Genomic DNA, 19,864 nt, shown 5'->3' with positions numbered 1-19,864 from the left:
AACAACGAGCTATTCCTACCGTTGCCTCTTTTTTAAACAACCTGGCTGAGCAACATACACTCGTAGCTCGTAGTCAACATGGCAACCGGGGCCGTAAAACTTATCTTTCACATTTTATGGTAATATATCCCAGAAATATGACCAGTTCCATTGCCTCAATTTGTTTAACCGAATGAAATTTTAGTGCAAAACTGGTGCAAAACAAGATTAGGGTGTAAATTAGCCAATCGATTTATCAAATTAGTATCTAAAGGGTATTCCACCTGTCCAATTTCTTAGTCATTGCGTCTCACATTTTGCTTAGTCAGACGCAATGCACATTGGACCGAGAAATTGGACAGGTGGAATACTAACCTAAGACAAAAACAGAGCTTAATACGAGTGAGAGATAATATTCCGATAGCCAGTTCAATGGAGGGTTCTCCAAACCCGCGAGCTTGCCAATCCGCAGAAAGAGCCAAATTGCGTACAATCCGGCACGCAAAGGCAGACCATGGCACTCAGATCAAAAAGTTTAAAGACCCCTCTAGTGCGTACGGTGTTCATCTTGCCAGTTCACCAGAAGCCTATCGCTGTATATCACAGACGGGCATGTCGACGAGCTGCGCGCGCTCCACGGCCACGAGGCAGCCGCCCGGCGCCACCAGCAGCGGCGCCGAGTTCCCCACCCACACCTTCTTCACGTCGTCCGAGTGCTGCGCCAGGGGGGATGAGTAGCCGCCTCTGAAAAAACGTTATAGGCAACATTAGTATATATTTAGTGTCGATTAACTACCTAATATGCCTGGTACGGCTGGTACTAACCCTCGCCTTCGCCTTTGTACCTTTATTTCTGTAAATTTTATGTAAATCTGTGTTGTGTACAATAAAGTGATTACTACTACTACTAACGGTGGGCGTGAGTTATTTATTTAAAATAGCTTAGGGCCACTTGCACCAACCCACTAACCCGGGGTTAATCATTTGATATTCACCAGTCGCTTTTCGATGAAGGAAAACATCGTGAGGAAACCGGACTAATCCCAACAAGGCCTAGTTTACCCTCTGGGTTGGAAGTTCAGATGGAAGTCGCTTTCGTAAAAACTAGTGCCTACGCCAATTCCTGAGATTAGTTGCCAAGCGGACCCCAGGCTCCCATGAGCCGTGGCAAAATGCCGGGACAACGCGAGGAAGATGATGAGTTTGTCCAGTGTATTGTACTGATAACTCCAGCAAGGTTAAACAAAAATAAACAATGGAACCCAAAGTCCTGCGTGATACGAGAGGGTAGCGTGCACTCAGAATTCAAGTCCTTGACCGAATGCTAACTATATTACGTAGGTATTATACCTTAGCTTCCGATCCGCATGTAGCAAAGCGTCCGCATTGAGCAATCGCACGGCCACCGCCACCAGCAGGAATAATATGATGGCACCACACACTGGCACCGCTATGGTGGCCGCTTTGAACCACACTTCGCTGTTGTAACTGACGACACAGTTGCTGGCTATTGTGTTGCCTTCTAGAATATATTCATAGGTACCTGAGCTTCCGATCCGCATGTAGCAAGGCGTCCGCCTTGAGCAACCGCACGGCCACCGCCACCAGCAGGAATAATATGATGGCACCACACACTGGTACCGTTATGGTGGCCGCTTTGAACCACACTTTACTGTTGTAGCTGGCGCCGCAGTCGCTGGCTATTGTGTTGCCTTCTAGAATATATTCATAGGTACCTGAGCTTCCGATCCGCATGTAGCAAGGCGTCCGCCTTGAGCAATCGCACAGCCACCGCGACCAGCAGGAATAATATGATGGCACCACACACTGGTACCGCTATGGTGGCCGCTTTGAACCACACTTCACTGTTGTAACTGGCGCCACAGTCGCTGGCTATTGTGTTGCCTTCTGGAATCGATTGAAAAGTTCTGTTAGTTGATAAAATCTTACGAACGATTAAACCAAATTTTATTCCATCTTTTCATATATTTATACGAGGGGCGTTCAAAATATTCTCGGTATTGATATCTTACAACCTCTTCTAAAATTTCTTTCGTTACTGGCCGCTAAGGTTTATTCATTGACATTAAAAAAAAGTATAATTCGAACCGAGATGTTCTTTTGTTTTTCTGCAATTGCTGAACAAACATGAACATCATGTGGGAATTGACAATGTTAACTAAATTAGAACATCGATGCGTGATAAAATTCTTGACAAAACAGGGTAAAAATCAAAAAACCATAAAAGAGGAAATGGATTGTGTTTACCGTGAGTCTGCTCCTTCTTTATCTACCATTCAAAAGTGGTCAAGCGAGTTTAAACGTGGAAGGGAGAGTGTTGAAGACGACCCTAGACCTGGCCGGCCTGTAGTAGCTACTTCACAAGAAAATATTGATAAAGTGGAAAAACTTATATTGGAAGATGGTCGAGTGAAGGTAAAATCTATAGCACAAGTAACCAATCTCTCTATTGGTACCGTACATGATATTATCCATGACCATCTTAATATGTCAAAAGTAAGTGCAAGATGGGTTCCGCGAATGCTGACTCGGCTTCAAAAAGACATGCGTGTAGCTTGTTGTTCCGATTTTATTGACCTGTGCGGTGAAAATCCTGATGAGGTGCTGCAAAGAATAGTTACTGGAGATGAAACCTGGGTTCATCATTATGACCCAGAGAGTAAACAAGAGTCCATGCAGTGGCACATTAAGGGTTCAGCTCATCCCAAGAAGTTCAAGGTCATCCCTTCAGCTGGCAAGGTCATGGCCACGATATTTTGGGATTGTGAAGGAGTATTACTGATCGATTATAAAGAAAAAGGTGTAAATATCACAGGACAGTACTACGCTAACATTCTACGTCAATTAAAGGATGCAATCAAAGAAAAGAGGCGAGGAAAGTTAACCAAAGGTGTTATGCTTCTGCATGACAACGCTCCCGTCCATACTGCTCATATTGCCAAGGCAGCTATTGTTGAATGTGGGTTTGAAACTGTTACTCACCCACCGTATAGTCCGGACTTAGCCCCCAGCGACTTCTTTTTGTTCCCAAATCTTAAAAAGGATCTGCGTGGAAATAAATTTTCCGATGATGAAGCATTGAAGGCGGCAGTGGAGGAGCATTTTTACACCAAAGATAAAAAATATTTTTATGCAGGATTAAAAAAAATAATTGATCGATCTTTTAAGTGTATGAACATAGGGGGGGAGTATATTGAAAAATAAAAATATCAAACTTTTCGTACTTGTTTGTTTTCATTCTCATACCGAGAATATTTTGAACACCCCTCGTACCATCAGTATGCCAATTTATAAGCAACAACAAGAACTATTTAAATTCTTGCCCATGCTATCTTTACAGTATATGAGACATCATTTCCAAACGATAAGTAACATAATTATATCTAATCTTTATTAGGCAAAATCATAACCTAAAAGTTCTCAAATCTCAAGCCTCTTATTGAAAGCGACGTGACGTTCTTATGTTAATTCTAAAGGAATCAAGTACATAGACACATTAAATTATGCTAATTCTTTTATAGCATTAGTAGAAAAAATCTTGTACCTAAAAATATTGGTATTTCCGATACCAATCAATGTGTCTTTCACCCTACTCCAAACACTTGCTACACCATAAAGCGATTATTGTGCACTTGCGCACGAGTCCGGTGTTTAGCGATAATGAACAAAAGGGGTAATGAATAGGGAAGGATCAAAGGGATTTGCAAAACGCTTTGTATTCGCAAATGAGCACGTGCGATTCGCTCTAATCGCGCGTTTGCTAAGTGGAAAGAAATACCCATTAATGTTAAACAATAGACTCGTTTAAAGATGAGTATAACCATCGGTAAATCTTTATTTATCTATGGGCCAATTGTTGCCTGAAAATAAAGTCACTGCCTGGAAAGCGACATATGATGAATACACCACAGAGCTGAAAGAGGCCGCACAATGCGTCGAGGAACAACGGAAAGTTCTTAGCCCTAAATTGTCAAACATCAATTTCATACAGACCTCCTGTGTCTATTGCTTTCTGCTAACCAAATAAGTTTGTGCCATAATTGTATTGACTAGGTCTAGGTATATAACGCCTAACCGAAATTCCGACACGTATAGTCTCCTGCAGTATCAGATAAGACATTTCGTTAAAAATTGGTATCTATGTATCTGTCATGGAATTTTTGTCAGAAACTTTTGGTGCGTTGTTCTACTCGTATGTCATTTTACTCAGTACTGCTGCTGAACATCATTCTTTATTCTCCTCCAGGAACAGAAAGTTGAATTCTCATAATGTTGAATTATCGAAATGTTGGATTCCCAAAATGTTGAATAATGTTTTCACGAATATCACTGATATCAGATTAAATCAATAGGTAGGTAGGTTAGGTTCGTTAGGTAGCTTCAGATGCCCGAAGGGCAAACCGCCTCGAAATAGGAGCCCCGCGAAGCGGGGCTCCGTCTAGTTAAGTTCAAGTTATAGTCAACATTTCAGGATTTCAACATTTTAGGAATTCAACTTTCTGTTCCTGGACGCTTAGGCTTTAACTTGCGTAGGCATATCAAATTTGTATAACTTCCTTGTCTAAGATTAATTACGAGAATCATAATATTCTTTTAAAAAACATACTCTCTCCATCATTTTATATCAATCCAGGTCCAAACCGGGAAATTACTAGTGGAACATAATATACCATGGACCGGATTATTGATCTAAGAAGTATTCTAAGTAATATGGATGGATAATTGATCTCGGTCTAATATGGTTTGATGAGCTTGGTACTGTTTCTTATTATGAGTGTTATAACTTCATTAGTGTTAATTAGATGCACGATTGTGAAGTTGAGTTGATTGTGCTGTATGGTACGCGGATATGCGGGATGTGTCAGTTATAAAAACAAAAAATCTTGTTAGGTACTCGTAGGTAAGGATTCTGACGGATAGCTCCTGACTTTTAAAATGTGGATAAAGCGCTCCTGATGCCATGTTATTTTAGTTTAGCCGAGACCATATGAATGTCGAATCTCTCAAATCAACTTAGTCGTTATTATTATTACAAATTGTAGTCAAATGAAGCCTTATTTATAATTTGGCGGTGATTTTCTGCCCATGAGGTGAGGTGACGTTGTAGCATAAAATTTCACAGCATCGGCGATAAAATGTATAGTCACTTGTGTTATCGCTAATTTCATGCCATTTATTCTCTCATTGCGCAATTGTTCGAAAAACAACTTTTGCGATATGACGCAAAATAATTGAATCATACTTAAAACATAACTTGAGTCTTAAGAGCACTTATAAATATGTAGTTATAAAGTAGACTCATGATCAGATAGAAAGTGGCCCACTAAAGAACATCTTTAATTACCCATCGTTCGTATTCGTATCGAACAATGAACGTATCAATTGTCATAAAGAATGCAATTGTCTACACTTATCCGAGCGATCTAAAATACTTTGCTAACCATTTGAAAACCAACCTTGTCTCTTCAGCTTTAGATTTCATTTTAAGTCGGCGTCAGCTCATCAGTTCCAAGTAGAACACTGCTAAGATACGAGATACGACTTTTCGCTTAGTTTTAAATTCGTCTATAGGACGCAGTTTCTTAGAAAACAGTTGCAAGCATATTGTAACGGTTACGAGAAAAAGGCTTTATCGATTGTCGATAAGGATGATTTTCGATTGTAACTTTATGCCTGTAGTGCCTTATCGACAAGTAAGGATGTGGTATAAATTTTGCTTGACACTTTGGCGGGTGATAACGATTCTTGTTATAGGGGCATTCGCGCTACTGTTTTATGTGCTGTGCTCTGTAGGTACTAGGTATAGGTACTACCGCTACCGTATTTCTTATATATTCATGGCAGAACTAAAGTTACTGTAACTGGGTCCGGGACAATTAAGGTCACACGGAAAAGGGAAAGAAGACATAGCTGCATTCCTGAGGGTGCAATGATTTTCTATACGTAAAGTACTGAAAGTTAGGTTTGTACATACATACGTAATATCATACGGAAACCCAGTCACTCCCTACCGTTCAAAGATGCATCAAATTATCCCATATTTCGGCTTCGATGTCGCAATTATAATAATTACATTGAACACAAAAACACGACTTCGGAACGATCATCCTGTCATTACAGATCAATTATAACAGCCTCAGAATCAATAATTACGATCGGCAGATAATTTGCCAACATTTTAATTGAACTGCATTTAAGTAGCAACATTATCATCGCTTGTTTACAATACTTCATCAAACCTACGGTTCATATACTTCATATAACTTAGCTAAGGTTTGTTTAAAAGAAATAGTTTAAGCTTATGTCTTTTAAGAAACTCAAAGTGACCAATAAAGACCGAATTTTAACTGAAGTGGGCTTAGCACAGGAGCGTCGCGACAGTATCTCGCGCGCAAGACTACCCGCGTTTATCTAACTGTATTAATTAGAGAGGGAAGGGTACCTAGTCTATCTCGCGGACGAGATACTGTCGCGGCGCTCCTGTGCTAAGTGTGCTAACCCTACAGATATGATGGACGTTTACGAAAAAGGAAAATTTATACTGTGAATTACCCCAGAGCAGAATGCCATATAAAGAATAAAGAGTGAACATATCTACAGTGAACCTATTATGCATAATTGGATATGCTGCTACAATGGTCTCTACATTGTATTCTAGACATATGTCCGTACGACTACATTGTTGAACAATAACGCGACCAGCTGACTATGAAATTACTAAAACATCCACCCTCTAATTCCATGATACCGCCCCGCATACGCTTATATTAATTACACTGGCTGAGCGCATAGCCACATGCTGACCAGTATAGTCTGACCTGCGATGCATAGTAAGATGTATGCCGATATACCGGCTAAAAAAGCTTCTTTATGAGCTTCCTCTTTTAAAATTTAACCTATAAGGTAGACGACAGTGCTGGTCATTGTTTCAATACATTTCTTCCTTAAACTTAAGTCATTGTCAATAAAGGTGCAGCAGGCTGTCATCTTTATGAATTAACCAGTCGAGCTAGGCCGTTAATGTTATCAATAATCGATATTTTCAGTTTATCAACTTTGCTTTAACTGATTTTTAGACTTAGACTCTTACCATCTGGCGCCCAAAGTACAAAAGTGAAGAAAAGCAAAATAGATAGACACAGTACCTAAACTAAAACAACCTATTCACCATTCCATGCTTTGATCTCGGACTGTCTAGAACACAAAATGACTAGTGTAATATTTTGCCTATATCTCTTTTAGTCTACATCGCAAACGGTCTAGAACACAAAATGACCACATATAGGTAGGTTAGGTTCGTTAGGTATCTTCAAATGGCCGAAGGCAAAACCGCACAGAAATAGGCGCCCCGCGGCAGTGGGGCTCCGTCGACATCGTTAACGTAAAGATAAACCGACGAAATGTAGGTAAATAAAGGTCTAAATAATTGTAGTAATTTTGGGTTCTAGACCGTTTGCGATGTAGACTAAAAGGGATATAGGCAAAATATTACACTAGTCATTTTGTGTTCTAGACAGTCCGAGACCAACCCCATTCCATCAAAGTGAAAACAAATGAAATAAGAACGGAAATATAATACACTTCCTTAAGTTATATTAGACACTAAAAGCCGAGTACAAAATGTTTAGTGAATAGAGCAAGAGGCAATTATGCTAGCATGCGTGTACGCAGGCGTAATTATAGGAAGCCGGGTTTCAATGGTGCCTTGTGTGCCGAGGCGCGCCGCTTGGTATTCATTTATTGATATTATTCATGTGGTCATCAACTGTGGACTACCGCAAGTCATAAAAAGGCGAAGTCGCCAAGTTTCTTGGCATTATCTAAAACTTACAAAATATCAATAATTGTCTCGGGCCAAGGGTCTGTCACATACCTAGTCACTTTAATAATTTAATTCATATGGGCATGAGTTGTGGAGTCCAGGGATCGGAACCGGTTTTTTGCAAAAACTTAGAAGTAACCATATTTTTCGAATTATTTTATACTCAAAATGTAGGACTCAGTTGTGTTTTTAGGTTACGACTTCGTATTATTAGATTGCCTAATTAGAAATGAAGTAATTAGCAAAGAACGAAAAAATACCGTTTCCGTTCCCATACAAAAAATACCGGTATCCGATCCCTGGTGGAGTCTACTATCATAATTTGTAGGATTTTTCACGATTGGTGTCATTTTCTGAATGATGAGAGCTGATAAAAGTGGCGTATTTGAAATCTATTTTTTGACTAGATATTTCCAATGGCAAGATCTTTCCAAAAAACAAATTACCCAACTAACTGAATACTATAAATCTTGAAAACCTATAAGATTACATAAGACTTAAATGATCGCATGGAACAAGCATTTAGCTATCAATTTACCCCATCACAAGCTATTAAACCAAAATATTATGATAACGGATGTACCTATACAGTTATCTACATGATCTGAACGAAAACAATTGGCGGTTCCAATATATCGGAGAAGTTCCAGTTTCCAAGAACAAAGATATTGTTGTGTTGTCTTATGTAAACTGGAGTGATGGCTGAGTCAATTGCCGGGTTACGTCATTTGTTATACAGGAGAGATAACATCTCATTGGCACGGGATTATGAGTAGGTATAAACATCTGATTTTTGGATTTCTGATGATCTTGAATTCCGTAATGAAGATTTGTAATATGATCTCTCAATATTTTAGTCCTCTAATAGTTATTTATGAATTGAACCCCTATAGTCAGCTATATCTACTTGCAACTGTAAAACATATTTTGATACTGGTACTATAGAAATGTCAGGTCAAAAAGAACCACCAACCTTCCTGAACAGTCTTTTGAATTTAAATGTCCGTAGTTCCAAATATTTATGTGTGATAGGGAAAGATTGATAATGATAAAGGGGCGATGTTCTTGATATTTACCTGAATCATGCGTGAGATTGAGCCTGGCCCGAGCCAGCGGACTGTCCTCGTGGTTACACAGGTCTCTAAAGCAGCACAGTAGGAGCGAATGATCCCTTGAAGGCGGCCGTATGTCTGCTGAAGGTGAGTTCTGGCAACGGGACACTGCTTCTTCGGCCCTGAAAATGAGAAGGTGGATTATTAATCTTTGTTGTTGTGATGAAACAAAAAGTGACCATTTTGGCCGATTCAAGGACGTACTGTCATAATTATCCATTAATAGATATGAATGGATTAAAAGAGCAATTCCATCAGTCAGATCTAGTAGCATATAGGCTTAGCAACAAGCACTGTCGAATTCGGTGATTGAACTGATTTAGTTAACTGTCTTGAATAGTAGGTAACCACGGAACGTCTGTCTCAAAGCTATTGAAATCATCAAACCTAATAAAGCCTCGTAGTTATCGTCTCTCAAATTTGACTCGTCTTCGTCAGAAAAAATAAACAAAGCAAAACCGATTACAATAATTATTTGCAGTTACGTTTCGTTTGGTTCCATCAAATTTATGATTGAAATATCAACCTTAAGTTTGTAACAATATGGTTCGTTATTTCGACCAGTGAACTGTCACGAAAAAATAAAACAATTGTTTATTTTAAGTGTCGAAATTGTTTAATTTATTTACACAACCGTGAGAACAGAGTCCGTGAGTGGTTTGCGAACGAAGTGGTCAATTTGTATGCGTTGGCGCGGCGCCTGTCAAAATCTTTCATCCCGGTCCAAAAGGACGTAATTGTAAATACCAAGGAATTTAAACTCTTTTACTTTAAGATCCTCAAAGTAGACAGTTTCAGTTTTTCATGTACTTATTGTTATTGCCTAATGGGTGGTTGTTAAATATGTATTAAGTACTTAAGTATAGGTATTGTACCTACATAATTATTAGCCAGCCCATTAAGTGTTATAGGTACGTCAAGTATGGTGCAGCCATACTTTGTTACTGCTAAATCGATGCAAACTTTGCTCAGACGGAATCTAAATAATATCCAATATGTTTGATTGTTCTAGTTTGGTCATCTTTACAACCCATTAATTCCAAATTCAAAGAATCAGCGACGTTCTCGTGGGAAATACGACTATTCCCAGTTCCTCTATTATTTTTTATTAATCCATTAGAATTTTTCAGATTACTGTGTCAAACATATTAGCTTCCGTGACAGCGAATTCTTGATCAAGGAATGCTGTAGGAATATTGGGGCGATTGAGCGGCTGTCGTTGTCCTCAAGAACTAGGAGATAATTAAAGAAAGGAAGGGATTATGTTTAATTATTTACAATTTATACTAAAATCTCTTCTAAAAAGGATATTAATGCCTCAAGCTGTAAATATATCATGTTATCAATGATCTAATCCTAAGTTTACACCATGAGTCCATGAGCACTTCAAATACAGAGAAGTACAACAACAAATCACAAAACCGTGTTATGACAAAAATGCAAGTTCTACAAACCCTTATCGGTACAAGAGAAAATACCGACGTAAAATTTAATCAACATGAGATTCCAAAGGAATACAATTAATCAACTAAAAGATGATCTTTTGAGATACGGTCCAATTCCAGAACTAAAAGGTTCTAACTAAGAAGTGCCTTCTACTAAAGGTAGACGTTTTGGAAACAAAAGATAAGAACAAATAAAGAAGACAATGGGCCGGCCGCATTGAGACGTGACTCTGCAAAGGAATAGTTTTTTTTTTGGAGGACAAAAAAGACGATCGGAAATTCGAAATTCAAGTATCTTCTGCCAGTAGGCTTTAAAGAAATCCTTTATAGGCTTTTTAAAGTCAATAGTGCTTTAAAAACAGGCAAAACACAAAAAGTAGATAAATGATCCTTTGAGTGAGCTTGCTGCATTCTACAAATATTTTACTGATAATAGTGATAATGGTCCTAACATTTTTGAAGTAAAGAACAATCGTGATAATAAAAATAAAGTCCCAATTATTTGTGTTGCCATTACAAATAAAAAAATAAACAAACGCTATCTAATAAAGGAATGACAATACTGTTTGTATAAAACAGTGCGTGTAAATAGATCATCAAGCAAATCTAGATGACGCATTTATTTCATCATTTTGCAGTCATCCTAGTTTTTAGGGTTCCGTACCCAAAGGGTAAAAACGGGACCCTATTACTAAGACTCCGCTGTTCGTCCGTCCGTCCGTCTGTCACCAGGCTATATCTCACGAACCGTGATAGCTAGACAGTTGAAATTTTCACAGATGATGTATTTCTGTTGCCGCTATAACAACAAATACTAAAAACAGAATAAAATAAAGATTAAAGTGGGGCTCCCATACAACAAACGTGATTTTTGACCGAATTTAAACAACGTCGGGCGGGGTCAGTACTTGGATGGGTGACCGTCTTTTTTGCTTGTTTTTTTTTATCTTATTTTGCTCTATTTTTTGTTGATGGTGCGGAACCCTCCGTGCGCGAGTCCGACTCGCACTTGCCCTTTTTTTTTCTTTACCTTGTTGATATTTAAAAGTTTTTCACCATCTAAAGGACCTCTAAAATGACTAGACAAATAAAAAATCAATTTAGCTGACTGAACTGTATGAGCGCATGTATAATTAGTGACGGGTTGTCTGCCTTGTCCATGTTACAAGTACATGCTACAAGCTTAATAGCTTGTCTGTTGTCACTTGAACTAAATTAGTTTTAATGACAGGGACATAAAAAATAACAATAATTTAGTTATGTAACGGAACGTCGGGTTGTTGAAGAAAACATTACTGACAGCGAGATAACTTGGGTGTTAATTAATAAAATTATATAACCATTATTTTGATAGCAAGCACTTTGAACAGTTGAAATACGCGTGTGTCAAAAGTATTTAAGGAGACTGTACTTTAAACGGCCAAACCGGTCTCAATAAATTAATATTGCAGTCTTGGCCAACTTTTCATTGTCCTTTTACAAATAAAAAAATATCCAGGTTTCCGCTTCTACGCATTAAACCTCCGTCGTAAGTATGTTGATGACGATCATCTAGAGATCTGAAATATGTTCTGATAAAACAGATTACGTCACTATTGATTGGCAAATTGGTCCGAACGAATTATCTGAAACGCAAAAGGATCAAGGCGAGCATTAAATAAATTCGAGAGACCCAAAAAAAGAACCCTAATGCAGCCCGCGGCCTCCAATCATCCGACAACATGCAACGTAAAAAAAATGCATAAAACGATGCATGAGTAAACATTAAAAAGGCAGGAATTAAGTTTTTTTTTAATAACATGACTGAGAACGTCGGGATTGTTCCAGTTTAATATCGCGAAAAATCGTTGGCAGACGCGACGGGGTACTGAACTTTTATTTGTTGCTTGCAGTGATCTTTATATTATTGAATGATCATGTACTCGTAAGTTTTCCTTAACATTAATTAGTATTCCATTAAGCAGCGAATATAGTGAACCTTTATCATCAGTTAAAAGTGAATAGGCTGATGTTGATAGCAAAATAAATATTAAAATGGCTGCTTAAAGCTTTTTTAATAAAGTAACAGGAGATTAAAAGTATTAAACGACAATGATAAAGCGGTCGCTTTACTTGTAAAGGGAAAAAAAATTAAGCCTCATTAAGAGCACTCGATTCGTGTAGATAAGAAAGTAACTTTAGTGTAAATAAATAAAAAGCGCAGGAGATAAGATTGGCGTACATTTTAATACCAATTAAAAGCTATATTGAAATGGCGTTACATTTAAAACAAGAAAGGAAGTAAAATTTAATCAAGATTAGAACTGAGAACAAAGACATTGTAATAGAGATACGAAATTCCGTGAAAGTGTGATAACGTCTAATCTACATATTGAAAATACCTAAATCCTGGTTGTGACATCTGATATTAGGAGAATGTCAAATGACTAACGCAAACAACGAGGTTAAGTGCAATTTGCATTAGACGTAGTTTGTAAAAATACTTGTTTCGTATTGCAATTACTGTAAGCGATTCAGTAGATCATTGCTGGCCCAAGTGATCCTACGCAGCAAAATTTACACTATTGGCCATCTTGCATGTGACCTGAACTAACTTCAGCCTGATCCATTCAATAGCAAAAGATTACATTACGTAAGGTGTTTCCTGATGACGAATGCCCAAAGTTCTTCGATAATAGAAGAACTGATGAGCTTTGAGCACATTATATCGAGTTTTGAGCACATTATACGTGACCAGTCCTTTGCCATTTCAGCTCTTGCCTTTCAAGCTATCTATGTAAATGCTCATAATAGTGTATGAATCTTTGTCCTCGTTCATCGATAAGGCAGAGGTCAGGAACCCAGATAGCGCAGCTGCGCGGCCGCTGACCCGCGTTTAAATCTGCCACTCGATAATAAATATTGATTCTCTTTTTCACCAGAAGCGTGAGATAATTTGCTTGTTGTTTCGATCATGCGTAACGATTTTGCAATCCACTTTAGGTTTTCTATGTTCCGTGCGATTATTTCCTAAGTTCATCAACTCTAAATTATTTGAGAGAAATCCACTAATGTTTTCCAAAATGCTAAATCGGTTAAAATCCAATTTTGAAAATTGCTCTTCGTGGCGTTTAAAAAAATATCTACATTAAAAAAACATAGAGCCCCTTCCTTTTTGAAAGACTAACGCGAATTTCTTGTCCATTCCTTAAATTATTCGATAACATAAAACATGGTCATTACCATTACACAAGCATCAAGAACAAGACAACGTCCATTTAATTCAATTCAACATTACGGTCGTCCAGAGCACGGACATGACATAATCGGGCGCGGGACGATCTTGATGCCTTTTGGAGAGGCCTTTGTGCGGTAATGATTGGAACTGCATCAGAAATGAAACTGTAATTAGGTCCAGTATTATAACAGATATACATTAAATGAGCTAATAAGGATTATGTATGTATGTATGTATGTATGTATGTATATACTTTATTACACATGGAAATAAAAACACGAGAAACATAGTTACAGAGTAAATTAAATTAAATTAAATTATCATGTCTTTTGACCACACGAATCAAAAGTTACTGCTGATTATGTAGGCTACAAATAAATTGTTGTTTTCAAATAAGAAAGCGTTAATAAAAATCAATCTCTTGACCTAAACAATCTATCATTACAGTTTGTTTAAAGATGCGGGAAAAAGTTAAAATAAACAATTAAGCTAAAAATAGAATGCGAGCGCGATGTGCCATTTGTCTTGATTCGTAGGCTTTTGTATGCTCTAAATTGCCATACATAGAGCTCGCTGCCTATTTGAACGCAGCGATTATACGCAAGAATTTCAATTTGAAAATCGAAATGTTAACGAAGACCGCCGATCGTTAGCGGAGATAATAGCAGAGATTGCCAAAAAGGTATAAAAATGTTTAAAGCAAATAAAAGCGGGCATGCGCCGGAGTTGAGACGGTGAAGTATTCCTGATTTAGGGAGCGTTCGACGCACATGAACCAGTATAACAGATTCATAGCAAATATAGGCACTCCGAGACTGCACGTACGTTGGTAGGCCTGAGTCCAAGCGATGCGAGGTCGGTAAGAGAGAAATAAGAACTCTGAACAGGTTCCGAGCGGACGGCAGCCGCTTTACCCACCTAGAGAAAAAAGCCTTCAGCCTCTATGACTTTTACAAAGACATACTACCTTTGTCTTTTAAACGGCAGCTCTCCGAATAAGATAATCAAGTGAGCGGGTAATTTCAGTATAAAAAAAGCCAAATAAAAACCTCCGTGCCTTCTTCGGCACGGGTAATTAATAATTCCACCAGAACTAAATCACTATTCTGCTAGATGGGAAAAAACGTTATCTGTTTAATTGAAAAGCTTATAAAGACCTTTTGAGAACGAGATCAAAACAATCAAGGCTTTGGTCTAAATAAGCCTCCAAAATAATAAAACGGCGTAGCAGAATAAATGTTTCAGGGTCATTGATTCAACTGATGAACTTGAATGTTTCCTCATCGGTATTTGAGCCTTGTTACAAAACAATTGGACACTAGGAAACTTTGTAACGTTGTCCTTAACAATGTAATTAATAGATTAGCCAGACACAATGGTGTTCGATCAAATGAAGTAACACCTCATTTCTCGACAACGACCGCCGATGAAAGCTGGTTCGGGACGCCGAAAGATAAATTGATTGAGGGCACTCACAATCTAGCAGTCATGATCGATGACAATGCATTTCTTGTGTACAACAACGAATTAATATTAATTATTATCACGTTACTAGTCACGAAAACGCGCCATGAGATAAATCAAAAAGACGGCATAAAAAATCACGCGGCTGAGAAGAAAATGTGTAAATTACGTACTTACGGATCTCTTTGAAATTTTTAAGCTGGGAGAATGTAAAATAAATCATAATGAAGATGCTATAAAAATACAGTTGCCGGGGAAAATTTGTGTAAATTAGAATCGACTACACATTAACGCAGAAAGTTATATTATAATGTAGCGTTATAAATTTAGGAATGCTACCGACGTGGTGGTTTTACTTTATATCTCATGTCTGCCTAATTAATTTGGCGACGTATAATTAGTAACGATAAAATCTTCAGGAGCAACGACAAGGAATCTTGTCGTATTAAATACATACGACCCATAAAATATACTTAATGAAAAGCTATTGTAAGTTACGATGACGGCTGGAATGAGGCATAAGTATAGTATAGTAACAAGCCGTAATACAGAAGGATGATTATACTAATAAAGAAGACAGGTTTGTAAAGGCGGTTTACGACAGGCGTTCATATATTATGCATTAAAACAAACATCATTATGAAAACTATTGCAGTACTATAAATATTTCCAAAGCTTATTTATTTGTGAGCTTGTTTGGACTTTCTATCTTGGTTGCAACAGCTTTGACTGATGTATGGTGCGCGTTGTCTTTCATAAATTACTAGCGACCGTGTAGTTTTACAATCCTAACTCAAGTTTATTGGTAATGATTGTTTTGCTTCTATGGCGCCATTAACGCAAGTTGGAGATTACATTATTATTTATTAGCAGGGGTCGGACAAAAAGTGCGGATGACGTCAAACCACTTATAGGATGATTTCAAATAGTATTTTTGATTTTCATAAACAATTATCACTTATCATTTATCAACCTCTTTATTAAACGATATCGCCACTTGAAATGAGTAAGTACGTTTTTGACTGACACATTGTCAATCAGATGAACAATAAATTGACTTCGTTATTGTTTAGCTATTGTATCTTCACGATTATATTTAGCTAAAATTTAGCTATAAAAGTATAATAACATCAAATTATCTTTTTTTATTTTTACTAATCTTACCTACTGTTCCCACTTTTGACTATTAAACCTATTTATCTGAGGATCCCACAGACTTGTTCTAAGTGTTCTAACTAATTTCAAATAATTATACCTTATGGTAACAAGTTTCGTGAAATTTATTTTATTCACTACATCACCCTACCACCTGTATTATTAATTCCATGGATTTATTTACGATTATTTTGTTACTTCATTAATACTACTTTGTTACTACATGTCACACGGAAGTTTAAATACAAACTCAAACATCATCCTGTGTGCAAGATTACGTCATTTTTACGTCATCCGCACTTTTTGTCCGACCCCTGTTTATTAGTAAACAATCATCATTTAAGACGTTTTATGACATTAGTCAAATGAATGTATTCGATAAGGTCAACGACTAGTTTAAACAAGGCTAAGTATGTTATTTCTCGTACTATTAGTGTTGTTAGTGTAAGGGTAAAAACACCAGAGCCTCTACCATCAGTTGCCCGAGTATTTCTCACTTACTTTATGTGAATAAACGTGCCTTATGTCACGTTTTACGTTTCTTTACGGTCTAATGTGCCTAACTTCACTCCACTAGAAACGATGCTGTCCCTTTCTAAGTATACTAAAAAACAGTGCAAGAATTATATCGGAGGATTGTACAGCGCCCCTAGGAGTCACCTAAAGAACTAAATATCAAAGTAACCTACCGAAAACATCGAAGTTTGCAAATTGCGGGCATCTTTCTCTGTCAGTCTAATTACTCCTTAATTAGAGTAAAAGAGAAGCATGCCCGCATATTGCGAACTGTGAAATGTTTTAGCTGTTTCTATGGTTTCTAATAGGGTGATCAAAAACATAAATGTGAAATGAGAGCCAAGTCCAATATTTAGAATATGCCTCGGTGTTGATTTTGCGGAAAAAAGAATTGATATCTATATGGGTGCCAAGTTCTAGTTCGCTTGTGATGTAATTAAAGTTCAGGATTTTACTTGACTAGTTTTTACGTACACGCTATATTATATTTGTCTATGTTACTTTTTTAAGAATTTAGTTTGTTGGTATAAAAACTAGACAAGACAAATCCTGAACTTTAATTTCATCCCAAGCGAACTAGGACTTGCACCCAGGGTAATTCGCCAGTGACTGGCCAGCTGGCCACCTTAAACTAATGATGAATTCTATTCATCTATAAACAGAATTCAATGTAGTATAGGTTCAATAACTGGTCAGCTTTCAATAACTGGCCACCTAATACTAAAATGAATTCTGTTTATACGTGAATATAATTCATTTTTAGTTTAGGGCCAGTAACTGGCAAAATACCCCGTATAGGTAAAGATTTCAATTCGTTTTCCGGCGAAGTCAACAACGACGCATATTTTTTATAAGTACCTAGTATTGAACTTGACTTTCATTTCAAATTATTTTATGTTTTTGATGCATTATCATTACTTTTTGTACAGAAATTATTAGTATTCATCATAATTGATTTCGAAACTAACATTTATTTCTATTTAACAATTATTTCTAGGTAATATAACACATAGCCGCTGAGTCGCCAGTTCTCTTTTAAACTTGGCTTGACACGCTACCCGCCATTCTTGAATTTGTGCGAGCTATTTTGTCACTTTTTACAGATTCAACATTCATTCTACAATTTTTAAAGATTTGACGTTGCCATAGTTACGAAAATATTAAACATATCAATGTTAGTAAACAATGTATAAACAGTGATGTGTTCAAGAAAAAAATGCAAAATAATATATGATAAATACGTAAACACCATTAATAATCGTGTTAGAATTATACCTTTGCGTGTTAAAAAATATGAAGCAAATTATACGGGCTACTTTTGGCTACATAAATAAGATTATTATGTACTTATGTTGAAAATAGTACACACGTGAGAAGAAATCTGTATTAAAATAGGTATGTATATATGTTAGGTCTTGCCCTGGCCTCGCTTTGTGTAGGTTGCTGTACGTGCCGGCGTACTAAGTAAGTAACATTATACGGCCTTAACAGCGATCTAAATTTTATGGTACCTAAATGATCTCGATCTTAGCACTTTCAGTGCCAAGCGCCCCTTCCCAATACAAAATGAACCCACTCAGCGGGTTTTTGGGCAGTGAATGTGTTAAACCTTATTTTAATTTTCAGATTGTGAACTACCAGCAAAAAATGTTAAGTTTTATATTTCCTGTTGCCAAACTGACGAGACATGAAACATCATCACCACACACATGAAACATCGAACTGAACTTGAACATTGGGAAATAATATATAGGTAGTAAAGAAAAATAAATAAACTCACAGAACATTTGTATGTTTTATTTTATTTAAGATATAAAATAAAAAATACGTAGGAACTCTCTCTGTGTACATATAAACAACAGGTCTTGCAGTAAGTATGTATATTGTGTTACTATGTGGTATGTGCACCCGGCAACAACAACACAACATGTCTATGTACCGCTCCTTGACATCATCATCTTCCTCAAGTTGTTGTCCCGGCATTTAGCCACTTGCCAACTAATCACTTCTACAATGCATACAACAATGAACTATTTGCTTGCACGCATGTACCGCTGGATGCCATCCGGGTTTGTATGGAAATGTTGTTTTCAATCATAGGTTCATGCCTAAAAGCAAAAACTGCTCGTAAGTAATGTGATCTTTGCAAATGTACTTAACTAAACAGTAGAAATAGGAGTAAATATAACTCATTACCTTTGTATCAAATCAGCCTTTTTTCGAGCTACTAATTGATTTATTCCGTATTAGTTTTGCCTGGAGTTCACGTAACTCTTATAAATAAATACATACTACGTTGAAAATTGCAAAGATAATCGTGAAAAATATGTTTAATTGTTGTGTTTACAAGTTGACAGAAATGTAACGTCGAAAACGCACGTATTTTTCGATGACATCTGTCACGTTTATTCGCGTAAACGGCGTAAAGTAATTAACTTGTATAATTCTGGCTCAGTTTTCTTTATATAGTTAGAAAGAGAGCGTTTTAGGTGTGAAGTTAGGCATGGATAGAAAACTTACGTAAATACGTTAGGAACTCATGGTACCAGTTGAAATTTTTAGTTCTTTAAGTGACCGGTAGAGGCACTGTACAAATACTCCATACATTTTCCTTAACGTTCTCACTATCGACTGTCATTTACGGAACTCATGGTAGTGCTTCAGAGCACCATTTTAAACAATATTTATTAGGGAATCACAATAATAATCAGAGTTTTGGACTTAGGTAATACGCGACGCCGATCACGCGCAAAAACCGATCTTCTAGATGACAGACGTCATAGTGCTGTCGCAGAGGTTATTGTAGTGATGTGAAGACCGCTAAATTACGATACCGCCTTTTAGCTCGGCCATCGCCTGACCCGACCAGCGCCCCGCAGGTCACTGTCATCAGTGCAGCCACTGAAGTCTGCCACAGCCAACGCAGTCGCAGCAAGCTGGGTCTTCACCAGGTGGATGTAGCCTCCACCAGTTCAATATTCTGCGAACTGAACAAGCACCTTTTACGCTCAGCCGATATACAAGCCTTGGTCCTTTTGAGTAATTCGACTCGAGTTCCGTTGAAACGGTCTATTTCGTTATTGTCAACTTACACCAAGATATTTAGTTCTATTTCAGTCGAATTGGAGTAAGG

At 37.4% G+C, this 19,864-nt stretch overlaps 1 protein-coding gene across 2 annotated transcripts in view; it reads right to left on the bottom strand.

Moving 5' to 3' along the window:
* Window positions 1-533: 533 nt before the first annotated feature.
* Window positions 534-19,864, bottom strand: part of LOC134652846 (BMP and activin membrane-bound inhibitor homolog) — a 103,920-nt gene continuing 84,589 nt past the window's right edge. The window contains exons 3-5 of one of the 2 annotated variants that reach the window (XM_063508040.1): window positions 8,899-9,056; window positions 1,523-1,694; window positions 534-723 (exon numbers count right to left, since the gene is read on the bottom strand). In XM_063508040.1, coding sequence (XP_063364110.1) covers window positions 567-723; window positions 1,523-1,694; window positions 8,899-9,056 — 487 coding nt within the window. In that variant the 3' untranslated portion in view covers window positions 534-566. Of the gene's footprint in view, window positions 724-1,329; window positions 1,502-1,522; window positions 1,695-8,898; window positions 9,057-19,864 lie in introns of both variants that reach the window. The other variant, XM_063508039.1, reaches the window with a different exon arrangement.

Source organism: Cydia amplana, chromosome 12 (assembly GCF_948474715.1).
Source record: "Cydia amplana chromosome 12, ilCydAmpl1.1, whole genome shotgun sequence".
Classification (NCBI taxonomy): Eukaryota; Metazoa; Arthropoda; class Insecta; order Lepidoptera; family Tortricidae; genus Cydia; species Cydia amplana.
This window is presented reverse-complemented; position numbering and strand designations above follow the sequence as displayed.